Genomic DNA, 24,642 nt, shown 5'->3' on the forward strand with positions numbered 1-24,642 from the left:
CTCTGTCATAAGCCTTTTCAAGGTCAATGAATACCATATGTAGGTCCTTTGTCTTTCCCCGAATTTCTCCATTATTTGCCTCAGACAAAATATACCATCTGTTGTTCCCCTTCCCTTCATAAATCCCATCTGCTCTTTACCTATTTGTACTTCTTCTCTCAGTCCTAGCATCTATCATCCTTTCCAGTATCTTCAAAGTGTGGGACATCAATTTAATGCCCCTATAATTACCACACTCTTGGACATCGCCTTTCCCTTTAAAAATTGGGATCAATATACTCCCACGCCACTCATTTGGTATCTTTTCCTGTTCAAGGATCTTTATCATAAGATCGTACAGTATATCCACTCCTTCATCTCCTAATGCTTTCCATGCCTCCACCGGGATCATGTCTGGTCCGGTTGCCTTCCCGTTCTTCATCTTCTTCAGTGCATTTAGTACCTCTTGCCTAGAAAACCTCATTACCATGCCAATCTTCAACTTGCCCATCCGCCTCTCCTTATTAGTCTATTATTTTCTTCATTTAACAACTGTTCGAAATATTCTTTCCATCTCTTCACAATGTCTTCCTCCTTTCTAAGCACTACACCCTCTTGATTCTTTATTTGTTTGATGTGTGTTATATCTTTGGTGCTCTTATTTCTAGCCTTTGATAGCTTCATCATCTTCTTTAATCCTTCCTTTGTCCCCAGCTCATTATACACATCATCATACGACTTTGCTTTAGCTTGGGCTACCACCTTTTTCACCAGAGAACTGCTAAATTGGACATGTCAGAACTCTCTGACTCGCTCACCTATTTTACGTGACTTTATTTGTAACACAACTATGGTAATTTTTTTTACTATCGTATGATGGCTGAAATACAAAGAAAACTTGTTATTCAGCTTGTCTAGCGCAAAAAAATCAGCAATTTTGGCACCAAAATGCATGGATTTCTGGTTATCAGTGCTGATACATGATTAACAGAGGCACCATTTTGTATTACAGTTATATTATTATCATTTGAAAATATTAGTAAACGTAATACAAACTACACGTATCATAAAAATTCATCATCTCAGTAAAAGAAAGAGAGAAATTATTTTTATTAATATCATGTAATTTACTCATGAAAGCTTGAAAACTTGTAAATTATATAAGAAAGTTTAACAAGCACCTTTGCTGGGTTTCTACAGGATTCAAAAATGTTGCCTTTGCGCTCATGTGTTTGTGAAATACTTGCATATGATTAGTTTAGTTCTAATGAAAAGTTTGCACTATTGTGAATTTGCACATTTCGAATTGCGTAAGATTGTGTGTGTGTGTGTGTGTATATATATGTCATCATCATCATGGCTATCATTCAATTTGAGTATAAATGCACTGGGATGTGGTTATTGATGAGTTATGTGGCTAATGAGACCAATTCTCGAGCCCCACACACTGTCACAATTGGGGTATGTGTTGTTAAGTGGGAGTGGAGGCTGTGGATGGACATGACGAGCTTGTCTAGCAGCTCTACGGTTCTCCAGATGCTGCTTTCTGTTCTCTTTATATATATACACACACACACACACACACACACACACACACACACACACACACACACAGGTACTGTTCAGGTTACCAAGATCCGATTTTGCAATGGGGTTGGCAATTAATATCGATACAACTATTTTGAAAATACAGATTTTTAGATTCTGCATGTAACTACCATAGTCAGCAGTATATAATCAGACAACACAATATGTACGATACTTTTGCCTGAGAGCAAAAGGTTGGCGTAGGTACATCTAAGCGGTCTTGCTCTCACTGTAAATGAAGTAAGATTAGGTCAGTGTACGTTTATGATTTTTCCCCTTATTACTGTAAGTAAACTAAAATAAAATGTTTGCCAAACAACCAAGTAAGTGTTTTCCTGGCAGTGCAAAAAACAAGAGGCATTTCATCATTTTGGGAACAGAAAATTAAAATTATCAACCAATGGGAAACAGGAAAGTCATGGTAATCACATGTGACAAGCATTTATCATAGTCAGTATCCATGATCCTTAAAGACAAGGAACATGTAATGGATGCTATAAGGCATTTGGGGGATAGGGCCTCTGGAAGAAATGGAACAGTTACTGGTCACATGGATGGAGGACCAGATACAAAAACATATGCCACTCAAGCTTCCTGACCATTCAAACAAAGGCTCGCATGCTTTTTGATCAAATATAAAAAATACTAATATGACAACCACAACAAAAGTTTTGTACCAAGTGCTGGATGGATTAATTTTGAAAACCACCATAAATTCATAGTGAGAAAATTTGTGGTGAAGAAGTAAACTTTGATGCCGAAGGAGCTGCTAAATCTTAGATTGCTTTGCGTAAGATCATCGTTGATGAAGGACACTTGCCAGAGTAAATTTTCAATGTTGATGAAACACCAACTATACTCGATGTGTATACCTCAACTGTCCTACATCCAAAAAAAAGCAACAGCGATACCCTGGTTTAAGGCATACAAAGATATACTGACTCGCTGCTTGGTGGAAATATGGCTGGGTATAAACTTAAGCCATTCTTTATTTATCATTCCAAAAATCTTAGGGGATTAAAAAGAATCAACAAGCATATGCTTCCTGTGCATTAACATCATGATAAGAAAGCATGAGTGACTGCAATGCTGTTCAAAGTCTGGTTTGTCATTGCTTTACTCCAGAAGTGAAATTATTGTAGGAAAAACAACATCCCTTCAAAATTCTGCTGATTCTCGACAGTGCTCCCAGCAACCCTCAGCACATCGGAGATATTAATAAGAGCGTAAAAGATGTGTTTCTACCACCAAAAATTTTCTTCTACAACCCATGGACCAGGGCGTTGTGGCTACATTCAGAGCATATTATCTCCGGAACACATTTGCTGAGGCTGTTCAGCCTACGGATATCAAAGAGAGAGATCTCGGTGTTTTGAACTCCATTATGAACATTTGAAGGGTGTGGAAGGAGATAAAGAAGAGTATAAATGGGATTTGGAAAAATCTGCTAAAATTGTATGTGAACTCATTTAAAGGGTTTGATAGGATGAAGAAGTTGTGGAAATTAATGAAAAGATGTTGACTCTTGGGAAAAGTTTAGGTTTAAAAATTGATGAGGAAGGTATTAAAAAACTTATAGATGTGCAAGAGGTAGAGCTAATGACAAGAATTAATTGCACTAGCAGAAAAAAGAAAGAGAGCAGAAGAAGAAATCAAAGAGGAGCCAGAGTGGACATTTACAACAAATAAACTGGCAAAATTGCCTCATTTGAACTGAAACTGTCAAGTGAAATGGATGGGAATATTGGTTTGCTAAAGTTCAGTGCGCACATCAAGACTTGCATGTTACAGAGTCATTTATGAAGAAAAGAAAAAAAAACTGAAACCTACTATGGATTATGACGGTTTGGCGAGTGAAGCAAGCCTAATCAGCTGGGGCCCAGTGCCTCAGTGGCATGATCGGTATGGTATTAGCCTGCCACCTAGGTGGCCCCGAGTTCAATTCTCAGGCATTCCATTGAGGTGTGAGAGATGTGTATTTCTAGTAATAGAAGTTCCCTCTCGACATGGTTCAGAAGTCACGTGAAGGAGTTGGTCCCATTGCTGAATAACCACTGGTTCCATGCAACGTAAAAACACCATACAAACAAACAAGCTAATCAGCTGGGTTTTTTTATTTTGAGCTATTTTATGTGCTTTTTGAAACCACACGAGCAAGGTATTTCAGCAAAAATTATATCTCCCACTACCGTTTGTTCATCTTAGCCCTTGGCATGCTCTTTAATTCTTTGTCTCTTTGTGTCCAATCTCGGATCAACTTTTCTGTGGCACAATACAGCATTAGCGTGCTGCAGGGCAGTTATTGTGTTCCTTCGCAAAGTTCAATTCTCTTAACTTGAACAAAAGCTTCATACTTCCTCCTTTTATTTTTACCGTTAGTTTGTGTGGCCATTTTCAACTTAGAGTGACTATTGGCTTACAAATTGTTGTTGCTTTAGATTTAGCTGGCCTCATCCAGCACGGGCTCTTGCTCCTAGGGCAGCCCGTAATGCTTACAAATGGGATTTAAAATAATTTTGTCTCTTCATGAGGCTGGAAAGGTAGACCTATGCTGAGATTGGGGCCAGGGATTAGAAGGATAAACCCCCTTTTGGTACCAAAAACTTTAGGCATAAATTAGAAAATATGTAATGTATATGCTACTACACCTACAATTTAATATTTTTACCATTATTACAGTTGTTTTGTTTACAGTGGCAATATCCCAAGAATTGTCCTTTGATGATAATCCCAAGAAAATGAAATACATAATCGTACACCTGCCAAGCCTTATAGTAATCCTAAATAATTCTCTCTCTCTCTCTCTCTCTCTCTCTCATTTGAGTATCTTTAACCAGTGGCATTAGCATGCATGCGCACACTATTTGTGAGTGTTCATAATGTTTTAAAAATGTGTAGTGTACACGGATAATGCGACTCTGGAAGACAAATATAAAAACAAACAAATAGGAAAAATAAAATTTGATAAACTTTTATGACAACTGCTCAATGCCTGTAACGTCACTATCGGTGGAGTAATACCTGTAGGAAGTAGATCCGCGTGACTGTATTCATTTGCAATTGGAAAGAATTCTAATATTAAGGATAACTGGGGAACTGTTGATATCACAAAACCCTTTAGTTTGATTATAGAATAATACCAAGGAAATATTTGCCTTTAGTAAACGACAATGCTTGAAAGTCAAGCATGGCTGCAAACTGCAAATAATGAGCAGACTGCAGAATGTTTGGGAAGAAAAAGCACCGTCTGAAACTGGAAAAACACATATACTTAGTGATTTACTACGTTTATAAGTAAAGTAGCTGCAATTTTTAAACCCAGCTTTGATAATTTATAAAAGACACTTGACTCAGAAATAAATTCCATTCGGCAACAAAAGATAATGATGACATCGGTAAAATGAAGTTGGCTGATTATTTTAAGAATGTAAACAAGATTAGAAAGCAAATGGTAGATCGCTTTGTTCATGTAATATACTATATTATATAATAATATGGTAATAATACATGCAATTTTATTAGATATTGTAATACTAAAACAACAGTTTTAATAAAATTATTCTCGCTCTCTCTCTTTCTCTATTAAATGCCAAGAATAGAAACACACACCCAAAAATTTTAACAAAATCCATGATATAAAGAATAAACACAGTTTTATATACAGAAGACATTGAGAAGTTAATATTGATGACTAATGAAATCGAGGAGTAAACATTTATTATCACTCTTCTCTTTACAAGGCATGTCAATGAAAACCAAGGCATACGAAATCCTAGGTTTGACCGCGTATACTGTATAGTCCACCCTAATTACGAAAAAGTATGTTCCGGATGGCTTTCATATCTTGAGTTGTTCGTAAATTGGTTTATAATGTGCAATACATAATTTTTGTTGATGTTTACACTCAGAGTTAACTGGGAGTCATGTATATGTACTGTATTATACTATTTTTGCTTCATTTTTAAATCATGCAGTACAGTGTATAATAAGGAATTACTTTGGATGCTAGAATGGTAAAATCAGAAAATAACATTTAGATTCATGCAACATATTTATGGACTGTGAAAAAATTTGTCAGGAGCAAGCATCTGTCATGGGAAGTTCACAAGTAAGCACTGCATTCTGCCATTTATTGACAAACTTACACACTAAACATCTATGGGATAGGAAGTATAGAAAATGGGAATTCAGTAAAGAACAAGTTAAATCAGGAAAATAGAAATACATAGGAACATTTCAAGAGTATGAATGAGTATTCTTATGTTTGTAAGAAGAATACATGATAGTTGGTCATTAGAATACTGGGGATAATCAAGGAAGTGGTTAAAGGAACGGGTTTTTCTTCCTTCGGTCAACTTTAACTCGACCGAAATGGTCGAAAACTGCAATTGTAAGCTACAACACTTACAGTCTAGTAATGTTCAGTCAATTACCTTAATTTTGCAACAAACGGGAAGTCTCTAGCACAATATTTTGATTTATGGTGAATTTATGAAAATGCTTTTTTTTACGTCTGCGCGTTGCAAATTCATGCATCATATTGTGATAATATTTTCTCTGTGTTGCTTTGATCGTTTTACAATTTGTTATATACCAAAATCATCGCAATTTAGTGTACAATACAACGAAAAAATAATTAACTCTTTAGCTTTATCCGTTTTGCTCACAGCGCGAATTGTATACAATTATATATGAAATTTTTTTTTGCGGCGTCATATATTCCAATATTTATATATGATAATGATATTTTTTTTTCATTTCTGATGGTTGCATACTAAACTTCAGGCAATGACAAAAAAAGGAGCCAAAAATGAACTCTATCTTAAAAATTAGGCGTGCTGTGATTTAAAAAAAAAAAAAAAACTTTTTCCTGCTTCGGCGCTCGCGAATGCCGCCAGCATACGGGAGACACTTTCGGAAAAACCGGCTTGGCGTTGAAGGGTTAACAAAAAATACATTTTATAGGGAATAAACACAGTTTTACATACGGACAACAATGAGTAATAAATATAAATGAATAATGAAAATAAATGAATATTTAACATCATACTTTCCTTTAAAAGGAAACTCTTGTTAGTGTATGGAGGACAAAGAGGATAGGTTGTTGTTTGGAAGGGGAATCTCCCTCCAGAAGGACTGCAGGTATCAAGGACCTATATGGGGTTACTTCTCTGTTTTTTATTGGCACTAGGAACTGCTTAAGAGTTACTGGACCCCTGTCGCACAACAAAACTGTCCAGAAACTTACGTTTCTTGTGTTTCTGTGAAATTTGCCTAAGTTAAACACAGCGCTGTCATTTAACGTGTTGGGGAGGCAGATTACAACTTGTTTGTTTGGATGATAATTCTCAAAAAAATTGTTTTACATCATTCCACTTTGCAAATGTTGTTAATCCCTGAAGTAGGCATATTGTGAAACATGGGTCCAGCATCAGCACGGACAGCACTTTCTAATGACAATTGTTTGTCGCATTTACTTTACATTTTTAAAGGCAAGCAAAAGCAAACCCATCTTTTAGTTAAATAAGTTCAAAAACAACAAAAGAAATTGATGAAAGTATTGTTTTAATATTATACATACTCATTGTGTGAATGTGTAAGCCATGAACAACCAAACAAGAAACAACTTTTTGCCAAGTACAACTGAATTGGATAACAACAACATCTGTTCATTTGACTTGTATTTCAACCATTGTACAATAGTAAACAGTTGCTGTAGTTATGTTATAAATGACATTATTAAAATAAGACTGATATATTTTATGTAATAACTTTATTCTTTATAGATCAAAGATGAGTAAGGAAATATACTGTTGAATTTAAACTAACTTGTAGCTAAAGCTGAGAAAACTGTTCAAGCTGCTAATGACTATTATCATATGTCAACAAGAAGGATAAAACTCCCGTAAACTTATGCCATCAAACTCAACCGTAGATAAAATTGAGAGAAAATTTTAAAAATCAAAACTACTGGGCTTGAGAGAATACATTTTACTGTTGTTTTCATGCTGATAACAGATAACTAAAGCTGGTATTACGATGAAACTAATGAAAATAGTGAACAGAATCACATAAATTTTTATACTGAATATGCCCCCAATCTGTTAATGAAAAAATAATTTAGTTCTCAACAAAACTGATTCAAGTCATATTTAGACTTGAAACCACGCCGTATAACAAAAAATGACCTTGTCTCATATAAGTAAAGTATCTAGATATTTGTTTATGCTAACTAGAAGCAAGAAAATTTGCTCAGTATTGAGTTAAATACCACACTGAAATAAACTTGTATTCGATCAGGTGATTTCCGAACTAAAACATTGACTGCTATATGTTAGTATTTTATAATACAATAATATGAGAAAATATACAATCATTTTGGATACAGTGAAGTAATGCATAACTTTTTAAAAGATTCACAGAAAAGATACATATTCATTACGTTTTTATTTTATAATTATACCTAGCCATCGGCAGCCTGACATCGCTCGATTATACTGATGTTGGACCGAGTCCGATTCTTGTTTCATGTCCTCTTAGTCTATCATAGTCAGAATGCATTGAACCTCTAGAATTGGCTTATATTAATAAATTACTTTACTGTATATGTATAGAGTATATGTATATGATATAACATAGTACTACTATACGTACATACACTAGGCTAACTTGTTAATGTTATTCAATTTCTCTCTACTGAATTATCATGAGCCAATTTGTATTGAACCTAGAGAATTACCTGAAATTATTAATTATACTTATATATATGTATGTATAAGGTATACTATGTAGTGTAGGCTAGGCTACCCTATATGTAAAGATGTGTGGTCTAGGCATATTCTCTTGTGTACTGTCAAGTGTGATAATCATAGTCAATTAAACTTCTAATGAAGTACTGTATGGTACAATAAGTCTGACAAAGCAAAAAATACGGCAACGTTCTCCTTGATCTGATCTGTCTGTAGGATTTTTTTTTTTCTTCTTCTTTTACGGTAATTTTTATTTTCATTAAAAGGATAATCACAGAACAGTACTGACACAAGAAAAAGAGAGATCTTACCTGTTATGGCTGCAGCACAAAAACATATATATTTCATGAAAGAATAACACATTTATGATTAAAAATTATTTACCGTACCGATTACAGTACCATACTGTAATATTAATGTATAAAATACAGAAAAATACAATAATTAAAATGTATTTATGTCTTGTTTACGCTTTGAGAATCAGCTGATGGTGCTTATGAACAAAGGAATTATTGAGAGAGAGAGTGTGTGTGTGTGTGTGTGTGTGTGTGTGTGTGTGTGTGTGTGTGTGTGTACTTAAGAAATTCAGATGGACTCTAAATATTTTTATGGTGATTAGTACATCAATACAATACTTATATGTAAATGGATTCTGTAAGTGAAATAATGTTACAGATATTTTGCTGTCTATATGTACTATACTTAGAGAGAGAGAGAGAGAGCAGAAGAATATTTAATAAATTTAAGGGAGATGGCAAGGACTAACCACTATTCGGTGTAAACTAAGAATGAGTGTTTTTTAAATAGTGCTAAAGGAACCTATTTCACGGAGCGACACAGGCTGAGCCCAGAAATTAGTGTTTTTATCATAAATGTATTTGTATGTAATCATGAAAATACTAATCTGAGGTAACAAATCTAGCTTCCTGTTGGAGATACATGTGTCCCATCATTCTAAACTACCAATGTATTTTAGATATGTTCTATACAATACTAGTACAATTCCCAAAATATGTACTTGTACAGTAAATATAATTTCAAAGTCATCTTACTACACCAAAAAATGTCAATATACATAAAATGTTGGCACAGAACAATGCGCAAGTTATGTAGGCCAAAGAAAATGTGCATCTGAATGGTAGGGGGATACTTAATACCAGTTGTTGACTAGTACTTAATTTTGCAACATGACTTTGAAATGATATTCGGGTGTTCTGGGGTGATATTTTGAGGTATATTTTCTGATGAACTTTTAAAATAAACAGTTATAGGCATTTTGATTTTAAGGGTGTATGTACAGTGGACCCCACGAATTAGCGTTCTCCGGATTTGCGGACTCTCACATTCACGGATTTCTCTCTGGAACATTTCCCTGCATATAATGCACTTTTTGTGATAAAACTATTGAAAAACCAGGTATGGAAATTTTTAGTGGGTTTTTCTTGAGTTTTAACTAACAAAATAGGAGGTTTTAAGTATTTTTATAAGGGTTCCAACTATTTGCAGGTTCTAACTATTCACGGGGTGGTCTGGTATGCATCCCCTGCGAATACGGGGGACCACTGTAAATAGCCTACTTAGTAACAGTAGTAGGAGAGTACTATAATGTAAGGTTACTTTGAGTTCACTGGGATGATGGTTTGGTGTATTTATATTTTGAATTATATTAAATTCTTTTAGTATGATCATTTAATATATATTTTTTACTATCAAATTAACCAGTGAAATATTAAAAAAGACAGTTACAACCATTTCATTTATAAGCATTTTTACAGGGGATTTTTGCATTTCTGCAGCAGGGTCTGGAACTTATTCCTGTGTAAAAGTGGGGAGCACTGTACATATATAGATATTGACATTAATTAACATTATAGCACTTTTTAATCTCTCGCAATGAGATGAACGTTTGAGTTGAGTTCATTACCTATGACAGATGTGATCAGCATAGCCAAGCACTGAAGTAAAATATGAAAAATCAGCAATGTACATAACGGTGAATGGACTTACTCTGTTTTATATGTTAAGTAATACGTATGCACACACCATCATTTAGTAGTTTAAAAAACATTGTTTATGTTCCTGGAATTAACATTAACAGACTTTCATTCTTGGCAAATTTTCAAGACCAAAACATTTTTATTGGCGAGAGTCCCTAACCCTAGCTTTCCTTAATTTTAAACATGCTTAGAACACCTACATGATAAATTCAGTGATCATAAAGCAAAATGAAATTGAAATTTCACCAGTTTTGTAAGTTTCTTCCTTCCATTCCAAAGTGTTTTCTAAATAACGGGGATATAATATCTATTGCCTTTAGAATTTACTGAAACTTGAGTGGTTTGGGGCATATTTAAGTACAGTAATCTCTTGATCTCTTGATTAAATGGGTTAATAGGGCCAAGGCACTGTTGGATAATTTCAGAATTCAGATACAGTAAAGAGAAACTACCGAAATAAAACAGCAACTAATACCTTTACTCTTCTCCTCCCTTGTCGTTACTGCATAAGGGTAAACAATATCTAGTTACAAACAATAACCATCACAAGTTAAAACTGTATGCCAAAAGCAGTTAGCCAGCTTTTGTTCATACGCAAACAAACCTTCAGTCTTAACAATTGGATAATTTCTAGCGCCCAGCTGGATCTGGTTAAAAAGCAGATGAAAGCAAGGAATCTTGTGATATCTGGCAACGCATGCGTAGATTGGGTGAAGAGTGGTCAAACGCCCATCATCTATGCCAGTGTTTTCTTAACCACCTGGGCGAGAGTTGTGTTTTTTCCTCTTGGCCTTTTACCGGTTCATTTCCCGTTTCGTTTCCTTTATTGTGTGTGTGTGTTTTTACCTGGTATTATGGCTTCATCTGCTCCTTCTCGGCGTCAACGTATGTGCCCCGGAGTTCGTGGGTTCCCGTGTTCTCGTTGTTTGGCTTTGTCAGAGACAGACCCTCACATCACTTGCAGTAGGTGTAGTTCGAATTTTTTTACAATTACGAATCTTTGTATGGAATGACGGGCATAGCCTAAGGAGCAGTGGAGGAAGTTTTATGGTAAGAGGGAACATCGGAGAGTCTCCACTCTTCCTGCTTGGGAGGGCTTTGCTCCTATTCCCGATGTTTCGTCTTCCGCAGTAGTCAACCCCCATAGTAGCATTGTCCCTTCATCTTCTTCCTTTTCTTCCATTGATTTGTCGATGGAAGTATCAGGAGGTCGCCAGGGTATTTTTTGTAATGTAGCCTCCTCTTCCTCAGGAGCTTTTTCGGTTCCCGAGAAGGGTGAGGTTTTTTCATCATTCTCTTCTCTTCCAGAGTCGGAGGCGTCCAAAATGACGGCGATTTGGAAGATGCTTGGGCTAGGGGGTACCCCGTCCTTTGGGAGGGTTGCTAGCGCATTTTGTGGAGGCTCGCACCCCCTTCCCGGTCCAGCCAGGCCATCCCCCCTCCTCCCGGCCTCGTCTCCGCTGGTGAGAGCAGTCGGCCATCTTGTATTGCTCCACTGGTGTCCCCCGTCGCTTTGTATTGGAGTGACGCTGCGGCATCAGCCCCGTTGATGACTTCACGGGGTCCATCTTTGTGTATTCCTCCGCCAGTGGCGTCTCTTTCCCCCTCACACAGAGGGGGAAGCCGTGACGTCACCACCGCTTGTGACGTCGCTCTCGTCGAAGACGTATCTCCCAGTGGCCTCCTCCGATCCGCCTCACTTATCCGCGACATCATCACTGCCGCCCAGTTTGCAACATCTCCCTTCCTTGTCTTCGGAGCCTTCTCTGGCACATCAGTCTGAGGTCATATGCCAGGCAGTGCTTCAGAGGCTGGACTCTGTATTGGATGTGAAGTTGGCTGCCTTATTGGTTGGGAGGACTAGTAGGAAACGCGTTGCTTCGTCCCCGCCTTCCGAGAAGAGTGCGCATAAGAAGCTAGTGCTGTCTTCCTCTCCCTCTTCCCCCTCTACACCTCGTATTAAGCATTGGAAGGCTAAGGCTTTGCCCTTCCTTCACCGTCGAGGGAGGAACAACGTGGACATGTTCCCGAGAGTGCTGTGGTTTCGGGCAGCGTTAGTGATTTGTGTTCTGCAGGGACTGCTTCGCCGCCGAATCTCAAGCGTGCAGCCGCCGCCACCCCCCCCCCCCCCCCCCCCCCCCCCCCCCCCCCCCCTTCCGTCCTTGCCATTGCGAGCGTATTGCAACCTCCTCTGCCCGTGATGTTAGTGCTTCTTATCCAAGGCCTATTCATCGCTGTAAAGATCTGAAGGCGCCTGTCAAGAGGTCGAAGGTAGTGAACACGGAGGTGGTGCAGCCGGAGTGTTTGCCTGCCTCTTTAACTGGTGCTTCCAAGACTTCGACTATAAGGGATTCTCCGTCAATCTCGGGTGCTCGAGTTTCCCCTCATCTCACGTACGTACGGCCGCCATGACCGTGTCCGTTCATGGACGTCTGGAGTCACCTGTTGAGGTAAGTGATGTGCCTAGTGTTACAGTGGATCTGTCTCGGAGGCTGACGCTTGGACCCAGCCCAGATAGGTTAGTAGGGGTTTCAGACTGTTTGGCTGCTAACCCTTCTGTGAATTTTGGTGAAGAAGGCGCGTTAGAAGAGCCTACACATCCTTCTCGTCGTCGGTCGCCGGTGCCAGAGCAGGAGGAGGTGGACACGCAGGAGTTTCTGCCTTCCTTTTCGGAAGTTGTTGATCTCATTCGTGGGTTCAACAATTTGGAAAGTAGGACTTAGGCTCGGTCGTCTTACACTCCTTCTTGCTTGGAAGGCTTGGTGGGAGCTACTCAGGACCCCAAATCATCTCTTCAGCTGCCTTTGTCGGGGCACGTTCAGTCAGTCTTGCAGAAGGTTAACACCTGTTTCTGACCGGGATGGTTCAATTTGCTCTAGAGGCTCTACCAAACTACTACCCCCACCTCTCACAAGACATTGGAAGTACTATGCTACGAGCTCTGCTTTTTTGTTGTTACGCCACCTTAACCAGGACACCATTCGCCTGAAGCCTGGCTTGACTTTGGCGCAGGTGAGGTCAGTGGCTCCGTCCTTGTCTCCGCAAGACGCCTTAGCTTTGGAATCTATGGCGGCCTCCATGTTGCAGACGGTTTCTTGGCTGGACCTCTGGTCTGTGGTGATTACCAAGATAGCTTCTGACAGGTCCCCTGAAGGGTTGGTGAGTGCCGCCTCGCTTGCCAGTCTATTGCCGTCCGGGGGCAAGGCGTTTTCTTATTTGGCTCACCTCAGTGCCAATTTATGGGCTAATCTTCTTCTGGTTAGGAGGGACTCGGCTTTGTCTAGGATGGAGAGGTCACTCGACACCGAATCTTTGCTGGCCTTGAGGAACGGTGATCTGTTGGAGTCACAATTTTTGTTTCCACGGACAGAACTCGAAAATGCGATAGACCGATGCTGGGCTGACACCAAGGATCGACTGGTGCACCAAGCTGTGTTTAAATTGGGCGCCTCTCCCTCAACTGTGCCACGGGTGGGGGCGGGTGCCTGGCTGGCCATTGGGCCAAGTGTGGCAAGAGTTACGGGGCAGAGAAGTAGGTGGTAGATGTCGTTCGGGTGGGGTACCTGTTGCCATTCGACTTCTCTCCTCCTCTGTCAGACAAGCCACAGCTCAGGAAGACGTATCCCCCAAATTCTCTGAAGTTCTTGGCTCTTCGGGAGGAAGTGCAGAAAATGCGGGACAAGGATGCGATAGAGGAAGTAGTGCATCCGTCCCTGGGGTTTTACAGTCACATCTTCTTGGTGCCCAAGGTGTCTGGAGGATGAAGGCCTGTGATTGACTTATCCACCTTGAATCGCTTTCATCAGGAAGACATGGTTCAAGATGGAGACCCCACCCTCGGTGTTGGCAGCCGTGAGGGTAGGCGACTTCATGCTGTCGATAGACTTGAAGGACGCATACTTCCAAATCCCTGTTCATCCCATGTCCAGGAAGTTCCTTCGCTTCTCTCTTTCGGACAAGATCTTCGAGTTCAAAGTCTTGTGCTTCGGGTTGACAACAGCCCCTCAGGTGTTCACAAGGGTCTTCTCTCTCGTGTCAAGTTGGGCCTATGCTCAGGGGATCCGTTTGCTGAGGTACCTTGACGATTCGTTGGTCTTGGCAGTTTCCAGGGAGAAGCTGCTGCAAGACGGATCGTCTTCTTTGGTTCTGTCTGGACCTGGGCATATTTGTCAACCAGGAAAAGTCAAACCTCGTAGCAACTCAAAGGATTCTCTACCTGGGCATTTCTCATAACGCATAATACAGTAGGTACACTACCAAATACAATTAAATGGCTATCGCCTTTTTTGTATTTTTGCCTTAACCTATGAAGCATTACAGCACAATATAACACTGAAATACATTGTACATGCAATATATATTTACAGTCCAGTCTCGAAATATGCGTGTTCGAATTGTGCGATTCCCACATGCATAATTCGGGACCGGACTGTACTACATTAGACAGGAGGATTAATACGGGACTGTATCACCTACTTTATTTTGCCTAATCCCATTGAACATTACAGCACTGTATAACAGTTAAAATACATTGTACACAAAAAAAGCCAAGGTACTGTAATCTTGGTACAGCCAGTTCCCGGCTATTGGTGGGGTGCTGATGAGTGACAATCGCCATTAACTGAAACTCAGCCATCTATGGCGCCAATTACACTTTGAGTATGGAAATCCAAAAATAGAAAGCTACATTCTGTCTTCCTCCATATTAAATTATATTGATTGCACCTATCCATAAAATCTATCGAAGACTGTTTGCATTTTTGTTACCGGGCCAAGTGCGTACTAATTTTGTCATCTGTATCTAACCAATTTACATTTCCCAAAATAAGGTTGCTTTTGAAAAATTCTTTATATATACATAACTAATGACAGGGTTGGGGTATCTTCATACCAAACTTTAGAACAATATTTCCAATCAGAATGAATTAAAATTAGTACATAGATGCTAATTTAGGCTTACTTATAAATTGATTTTGCTGTTATCCAAAAGTCCTTGAGCAATAAAACTGAATTGCCTAGTGTGTTTGTGTGTGTGCGTGTATATATATATATATATATTATGCAGAAGGTACTATGGCATACCTCTAAGTAAGTGAGGATACATTCCACAATGATGTAAAATCCTTCTTTAGTTTTCTAAAATATATATTTTTTGCACAGCAGATTATAGCTTTCAACCATCAGCTGTGGTCTTGTTTAATAAAATGTGGTATATTGCCTCAAAGAATTGACATGTAGGAGCACAAACAGACTTTTCTTATGATAACATTTTAAAAACTAAATTAAGTAACAAGCAAGCTAATTAACTATTATTATGTATGAACAGGTGAGTGAGGCCTTGTCCTTTCCAGAATTCTTTTTAGGGAATGTTTCTGTAGTCAACTGCTTGTTCTATGCTCCAACAAACCACCCAACCATCATAGAACAAACAGTTGACAACAGAAACATTCCCCAATGAAGATCAAAAAGAATTCTTAAAAGGATGAGGGCTCAACCACCTGTTCATACATAATAATAGTTAATTAGCTTGCTTGTTACCCAATTTTCTTTCAAATATCATTAAAAAAGTCTGCTCCTACATGTCAGTTCTTTGAGGTGATAAACCCTATTTTAGTAAACAAGACCACATCTGATGGTTGAAAGCTATAATTTGCTGTACAAGAAATATATATTTTATAAAACTACAGAAGGATTTTACATAATACATAATTGTGGATTGTATCCCCATATATGTGTGTATATATATATATATTATATATATATAATATATATATATATATATATATATATATTATATTATATATACTACATACTATATATATATATATATATATATATATATATATATATATATATATATATATATATTATATATATATATATATATACACACTATAAAAATATGTATATGGTTAATGCCAGTGGGACAAATGACTTTTTTTTTCTTTGTTTACAAATGCCTAATGGAAACTTTAGAATTGTTTAATACTTTTTCTTTATTGATTACTGTTTGGATAATTAATAAGTTTCATTTGTTTGGTTTCTCTCTCTCTCTCTCTCTCTCTCTCTCTCTCTCTCTCTCTCTCTCTCTCTCTCTCGCTCCCTCTCTCTCTCTCTCCTTCTTTCTCTCTCTTCCTCTCTCTCTCTCTCTCTCCTCTCTCTCTCTCTCAATTTTAATTTTTTAGAACTTCTAATAGGATCAATTTTTTTAAAGACAGTGCTAATAGGATAAGTCTTTTTTTATAAGACATTTCTAATAGGATAACTGATTTCTTTCAGGAGTGTTACCTCCCGCTAGTCAAGCAGGGTGGAGAGGAGGCCATTCAGAATCCAGTGACACCTCAGCTCAAGGTAAGCACCAAATACATGCATTCTTTTGGTTATTCTCCAGATCTCAGTTGGTATTCTGTGTATATAGTTAATTTTAATATTGGAAAACATTGAATTTCCTACCTGAACATTAATGAAAATATGATTTTAGTGTTCTGTCTTTTGTCTGAGATCTGGAAACCTTTCCAAAATAAGCATTTTGGAAAGTTTGCATTTGGTATGCTTTGTGTGGTTTGCTGTAGCAATGCCTTTCAAATTATATTGTAGATAGTACCAGCAAGTAAAACAGTATTGCTTCTTCCACTTACTAATGAGTGAATGGTGTGATGAGCGTTTTTGCAAATTCTTCTAATATTCCTAACATATCAAAAGGCTTGAGGTCCAAAAACAAGATGTTATATGGCTCAAAAGGGACTATGCTAGGTGTACTGGGAAGCTTTTGTACAAAATGGGGAGTTTGTACAGTCAGCTACTGTCTTGTATAAAAATGTATAAAGATAAATTGTGATTTTGTGTAAAAATGCTGTTTTCTTTAGTTTGTGCTGCTATAATTATATACTTTTATTTTTGGTTTTTGACAGTGAAGTGCTTTAATTTTGGGTGGGCTTGTTTTGTCAGTGTAAAAAGAATCGTGAAACTTATGCCAGTGATGATTTTTATAGCAATCACCAGGAATATCCCGTAAAACAACCTCTGTGATGCAGTATTTTAAAACAATCTATAAGCAAAGTCAAAGAAGAAGCAACAAAAGTAAAACAAAAATGAAAAAAAAAATCAGATAAAGGAACTCCCAGAGGTCCTGAATGGAAGTTATGAAAAGCCTAGAGTTAGGGTGTCATGATTGATGGCATGTATCCTGGCTGATGGTCCTTTTTCTCTTTTGCAGTTGAAAGTTGCAAAAGAAACGCGTGCCCTCTATGCAACTGCACGTTGGACTCTGTGTGGGCGCTCAAGGACCATCTAGCCAGGAGACATGATATGAAAGTTCATAAGTGCATCTTTTGTGGGGCCAAGTTCCGAGAGGTAGAACAAATGGCCGTACACATGAGCAAGAGGCATGGGGAGAAGTTGGCTGCTGGGGAAACCAGAGGGCTATCAGGGGCTGTAGGGCCACCTTAAACTTTCATGTAATATGTTTACCATGCATTCCAAAAAATTTGTGAATTCAGTGTAAATACGGTGATATTTTGTGGTAGTAGAAAGCTGCTACTGCTGCTGCTGCTGCTGCTGCTACCATTGTTGTCTTCCGTGAAGGCCGTCTCGTCCCATTCATACATTCCAATAGAAGTACTTCAGCAGCAGTCCGTCTACCCAAGTGATTTTGATGTAGACCTTCAAGAGTCAGCACCAACAGTGATAATGGTGTGGATTACGCTGCGAAGTCAAGGCCAGTGACGAAGGCTTCTCTCTTATTTCAGGTCACACCAACAAACCTGCATGTTACATCTGCGGGAAGGTGATATCTAATTTGCAAAATCTATACAAACACATCCGGACTATCCACCAGCGTCAGGTGTCTAGGTGTGATCACTGTGGGTCTGTGTTCCGTAATGCCGAATCGGCTCGTAAGCATGTGTTGAAAATGCATCGAAATGATCTCCGCCCCCATCGTGGGCTGTCAATGGTGGAGCCAGTGGTTAGTGGTGCTTGGAATCAATCCACTTGTACTACAACTACTACTACTACTACTACTACCACTACATCCTCATCCTTAGTAGATCAACTGCACCAACAACATTCCATCAAGAATGAGGACCTTACTTAGTAGGCTCTACTCAAATATTTGCTTGATATCTTCCTGCTTGTGCTTAGTGAATTGTCTGAAAGTTTAGTTTCAACCACTTGTTACCATTTGTATGTTTTTTAGAACAAATAATGTATATAGAAATTTATATGAATGTTGACTATTGTGATGTCTTCTTGAATGTCATGTTTATAAAAACTAGGAAGATCAAGTATACTGTACTTACTAATACCCGATGATTGATCGATCTATTGAATAGCAGTTAGCCAGCTTACTTTCTTGTTAGCTGCCAGTGTGATATGTTTGTAGTATGATGATTAGACCCATTAAAGGTGAGAACAACCACTTTGGTTTAATTTTTTCCTTCGTACAGTAGCCTTGTGCATCCGTGCATGCGATATTGATAAGATACATTGGAATGAACAAACATTAAATCAGGATGACTCACATTTGCCATTGAAGTTATTTTTCTTAATGTAGTTTGCTTGCCATTTAATTGTAATGTATAAAGATCAGTTTCACTTAATAATTAGTTAAGCGTGGCTGATAATTTGTAGTAGTCTTTTTAAGTGTTGGTTTTTAATTACTTTCAGGTGGTCATCCTGTATTTAATGAATTGTTGTGCGGTGACGGTGGTTACGGGGGAAAGAAGGCAGTACCCACCCCTTGTCCTGTTTGCAGCAAAGTACTCTCCAATGCATATAATATGCGTGTGCATCTGGAGACACATCAGAACATCGCATACAAGTGTATCATCTGTGGGATCATAACACGAACACGAGACACGATGAGAAAACATCTATCTAATGTGCATAAGCTGCGCAATGTGGAACTCAAGAATTCCTTTAAGAAGATCACAGGCAAGCAGCAGCAACAACCACCACAACAAAGTGGTACTGCCGATACTACCACCCCATCTACTACCGTACCAACCACCACACCAACTAAAACTACTACTGCCTCTAAGACAACCCCTTGTGATCTAAAGCTGTCAGGCATTGCAAGCCCACTAGTGGAGGCTGATACTGCCCATGCATCTGTATCTTCTTTGGACAACCTTGGGGCCCTCAATTTAGCTAAAGGCAATAATTTGGCTTCTATAGTAAACAAACTTACACAGAAGCAATAGCAAGTTGATGGATCCATAAAACAGCAAAGAAGGATGGCTGCTGAGTTACTGAATCCAAAGAATTTTGCCCCTATATAGCATTAGATCACTGTACAAACAGGCATATTTTGCTTGTTACAAGTCGCCCTTCCTAGTCGAATAGAATGCAGTCATGTAAGACAACTTCTTTAAAAATTCCAAGTCAGTTTTCAGGAATGGAATTTAAATTTAAAAGCAGTAATAAGAATGGCAACCATCTACAGCATATAGAGGATTTTGTCATCACTGAGTACTCTTTACATTTTCATATGATTGATAAGAGAGAAGTTAAAGACAGGTTGACAAAACCTTATACTTTTTTACGGCCAGTTATCCACAATGTGATAGTTGTCTTCCCTAGATAAATAAATATTTTTGTTATATTTGATACAAAGGTGAATACCAAATGCAGTGAATTTATAAGTGCTCTTTATGACTCTTGAAAGGTGCTAACAAATTTTTTTATTTTTATTTATTTTTAATTTTCCAGTTTGGTTTTAGTTTTAGCCTAGTCTGTTATAGATTGAGTATTAATTTAAGTGTTGTGATTTATTTGCTTTAGCTGAAGGCTGTTTGCTCTTCTTTTACTACATTGAGCCAACTATACTATTTTTTACTAGTTATGCTTGTTACTTGAGAAGCAGAAAATTACTTGAGTATTTTTTCAGTCTTGGTCGTAGTCATCAAGTGTTACAGTACAAAGTTTATATTGCAGAAAAGACTAATCTCTGGCAGTTTTTATTTATTTATTTTTTTTTTTAGCTTCATAGTGTAATGTTTGTACTAAGGTCAGAAGTGAATGTTACTGAAAATGATTTGAAGTGAACCTTGATCATTCCCAGTACAGTACTACTAAGTTACTGTGTTTTCATGATTTTTTTTTTTTTTACAATATTTGTATTTGGAGTTTTTTGCTAAAGGCTATCTTTTATTTATTGTTCCACAGAATGTCCAGATTTGTTTTGTAATATCGTAAATCAGAATTAGGTAGTTGAAACCTTTTCCTTGATTTTTCTTGTGGAAAATGTATTTCAAACAGCTCTGATGCTGAATATTCACGACTATCTTTTTAAAGCCAATTGACTTCTTGCAGTCTAAAGGGATGTGTAGACTAAAAATGGAAGTTCTTTTACAAACTCCATGACTTGAGTCATGGTTGGGTTATGCATATATATACATATATATAATATTATATTATAATATATATATATATATATGTATAGTATATATCTATATATATAATATAATTATATATATATAGATATATATATATATATATGTAATTATGTATATTATATAATACACACACATATCAAGCCACAAATTTCATTTAATATCCAATTCACTCTGCCATGGGAATAACTTGAACTAAGGGGAATTGAAATTTGTGATAAAGCACTTACCGATTATAATTTCTCTTGGGTGCAAGTTATGCCCAAGGTATAGTGAATTGTATATTAAAGGACATTGTGGATTAATATTTGTGAATGGAAAATGTCACGGTGTATGTGACAAAAATACCAAAATACTTATAAAAGTTTCTTTACATATACATAAATTTATTGTACAGTATTATAATTACTGTGCATTTGCAAAATTTGGACTGTTCTTGAAAATTTGGTTTTGAAGGCTTTTGAATCTTAATATGGTCAGTCTGCTAAAGAATTCAGCGTTTAGTCTTTTCATTCTTACTGAAGATCAACAGTTTGGGCTCACTGTGTACAGGAAGAGTTGGTCCTAGTATTGTGTGTTGAGTGTTAGTTCAAAGGTAGATTGATAGCTATTAAGTTACTATTGTATTTTTTCTTTTTCCTTTTAATTCATGAGGTTTGGGGCCCTTTTAAATACAAAGGAACATGACATACAAGAGGCCTAACAATTTCCATTTTTATTAGAAAATTTTTGCTTTTATTACCCCATCTCAATAAGAATTGTGCAATGAAATTTTAAGAATGCTCTATAGAATGCTGTTCCATTGCAGTCAGTAGTGGTATTTCATCCGGAAAGCATATTTTCTCAACTAGTCAGTTTTTATCTTTTGAAATGAGTTTCAAATGTTTTAAGTCATGGAATTAAGGGAGAAAGGATCCAAGTGGTGTATATTACTCACACCTATTCTTATTGAGAAAGGATTTGAACTGTATGACAAAAAAAAAGTCCATAATTGATTGTTAGAAAATGACATTATGGTGATTAAACTTGGTCCAGCTAAATTTCTTGGGTAAAAAATTCACAGTACCATTTTGGACAGCATTCTGAATATATTATAGTCATTTTAGTGCCAAAGGATTAATATACAGTTCTACAGTAGTTATCCCTCATAATTTTTCTCCAGGTTTTATTTTAAACTTTTAGTGAATGAAATTGTTGAAATTAAGTTATATATGTGTGTGTATGCACATTGTATAAATACACAGTTACAGCATACAGAATTTAGTTGAAAAATATATAAAGGTATATACACATGCATATATTATTGTGTCCTTATATTTAATTTGTTTTTTCAATTTAGCCTTTTTTTTATTTTTTTAGAATTTGAATTTTGTCATTGTAATTTGTATCTGCTCGTGATGATTGCAGGAAAAAGTCAGCCAGAAGGTTGATCCAGTTTTTTTTGGATTTCTTTCATTCCATATTGATTGGATTTATACTTCAGCACATTTTACAATTTTCCTGATATCATTAAATATCAGTCATCAAACATTACAATTGACACAATATAATCAGTATGTAAATTATATTAACTTGATTTCAGTTGCATTGGAGAAGCCTTGCCCCAGAATGGTGTACTCCTTAAAAGTACATACCACATATGTATGCCATTACATATGTAACATACACAAACATGTGTTACTTAGTGCACACTAATTTTTAAGGGTGTCATAAATGAGTAAAGTTAACAGTTAAATTACTTTGAGGAATTTAAGCTTTGGGGTTGAACAAGTAACTTTCTCTTGTTGATCTGTCAGGTTTAGTTACTGTTTTGGTTAGTCAAGATTTTTTTTTATTATTTCACCTTTATTAAGAAAATCTTGAATCAATGTGTAAAATAGCAACTGGTTCATGCTACTATATTTCTCCATGTTACGGAAACTCAGTGCCTTTAATAATGAGAAACTATGTGCCTTACATTAAAAGTTGTTGAAAAGTGCCCAAAGGGGCGGGATAAAGTTATGCATGCAAAGTTCCCACCGCAACATTAGTTAGTTTTTATGGTAAATTTTGTATAGAACTTCTGTAAGAACATCCAGTGTGCATTTTTGTTGTGTGAAAATTGATTTTTACTTTTGAAGAGTTCATTAAACTCTTCAGTTGGAGTCATATTTTTCCAATTTGCTGTAGTAGGTTTTGTTTTAAGGTTTAGTAAATAAAACTGTAATTAAGATAATTTGCCAAAGTTCACATGTTAATTTTATTAAACGTTAATACTTCAAAGGGTAGTTGATCCCATGATTCCAAGAGAATGAGTACACAGGATGGTCTAGTCGTTTGTTTTAAACCAAGCCAACAGTTGTTATAACCTGCATTCATTTATTAAAGAAGCAAATAATGGAATATAACTCAATGTAGCTTTCTGATTGGTGGTTACTTTTAGTCAAATTTACAAGGTTGTATGGGTGCAGGTAATTTGACTTTGGCCAGTGCCTTCAACTTGGTACCTGAAGTACAATCTTGTTGCCATATCGTCTAATCCACACTTATGTACATACAAAGTGATGTGTAGCTTTTCTTGTTTTCTAAGTATGCAGTGTGTGTTGAAGTGTAACGTATATGCCTTAATGAATAAAGTTTTGTTGAAAGCAGTTAATTTATTTCAAATTTTCACCATAAACACAAGGAAATTGGTGTAGGTATTATGACCTGAAATGAACTGTGAAATTGTAATTAGAACCATTATCTTGCCAATTACGTACCTGAAATACACGCAATGCCTGGTTGTGGGAAATTCTCTGCACAAAACAAGAGCATACTTACTAGAGCCTTTAAAATTTGTAATGATGTTTGTTGAAGGTTGCTGTATGTAGTATGAATGTAATGAAAGCTGGTAAAATTCAAGAAAAAGCAAGCCCTTTAATTAATTTCTGTTGCTGTTTTGATTAAAGAAAAACCACCTGCATAGTTTCCTATTATCTACTAAAGAGGAGTAATGTACATCAACTGCAATACAATAGTAAAAATTATTTTTAGATTAGGCTATTTGAATTTGAAAAAGGAATATGAATAGTTATTGATCTAAATTACAAGAGTCCATTCCAATGAGGAGTGAGAGATGTGTATTCGTAAAGCCGTTGGTCCCGTTGCTGAATAACCACTGGTTCCATGCAACGTAAAAGCACCATACAAACAAATTACAAGTGCAAATGCAAATTCCTATTTATTCTCTCTCTCTCTCTCTCTCTCTCTCTCTCTCTCTCTCTCTCTCTCTCTCTCTCTCTCTCTCTCTCTCTCTCACATCCAGTATCAGTGCTTCATTTTAATAGAAGTACTACAGTATCAAAGTTCTCCTTGTAGGGCATTAAAAAAATAAATACCCAATATCTGGAGGATTTGGAGCAAATTAGGCTCTCTCTCTCTCTCTCTCTCTCTCTCTCTCTCTCTCTCTCTCTCTCTCTCTCTCTCTCTCTCTCTCTCTCTCTCTCTCTCAGTACTGATGTAACTAATATATATACAACATACATGAATGTCATATATACCTAGTGTGTATACATACACTGTGTAAGTATATACAGATGAAAAGTCATGTCCAACATTTTGTAATGACTGTATTACATTTGCAATTATTCAATGAAGGTGTAAGGGATAGTCCCTACACTTTCATTGAACAGACCTTGTAAATGTAATGAAGACATTGTGAAACTTTGGAAATACTTGTCAATAATTGCAGCATAACTCTTCAAAAACATGTGTTAGTTGTGGTAACTAATAACAGTAAACAGCTAGTTCTCGATTCAATTCTTTATGTCAGGTCGGGGTTTTGTTTATGCCAGTATCTTGCATGCAATAGTAAATAGTCGTTAATTATCCCACATTTGGTTAAATTTAGGCCCACTTATTAGTTAAAAGCTAATTTATAGACATATATATTAGCCTAGTATAATAGAAAAAGAA

At 36.9% G+C, this 24,642-nt stretch overlaps 1 protein-coding gene across 11 annotated transcripts in view; it reads left to right on the plus strand.

Moving 5' to 3' along the window:
* LOC135217745 (protein abrupt-like) overlaps positions 1-24,642 on the plus strand; it is a 275,548-nt gene that overhangs the window by 175,184 nt on the left and 75,722 nt on the right. For 7 of the 11 annotated variants that reach the window (XM_064253749.1, XM_064253748.1, XM_064253744.1 and 4 more), the window contains 2 exons: positions 16,592-16,663; positions 18,980-20,419. In XM_064253749.1, the coding sequence (XP_064109819.1) occupies positions 16,592-16,663; positions 18,980-19,515 (608 nt within the window). In that variant the 3' untranslated portion in view covers positions 19,516-20,419. Of the gene's footprint in view, positions 1-16,591; positions 16,664-17,528; positions 18,732-18,979; positions 20,420-24,642 lie in introns of those variants that run through there. The other 4 variants (XM_064253743.1, XM_064253751.1, XM_064253750.1 and 1 more) reach the window with 3 other exon arrangements.

Source organism: Macrobrachium nipponense, chromosome 7, assembly GCF_015104395.2.
Source record: "Macrobrachium nipponense isolate FS-2020 chromosome 7, ASM1510439v2, whole genome shotgun sequence".
In the NCBI taxonomy this organism is placed as follows: domain Eukaryota; kingdom Metazoa; phylum Arthropoda; class Malacostraca; order Decapoda; family Palaemonidae; genus Macrobrachium; species Macrobrachium nipponense.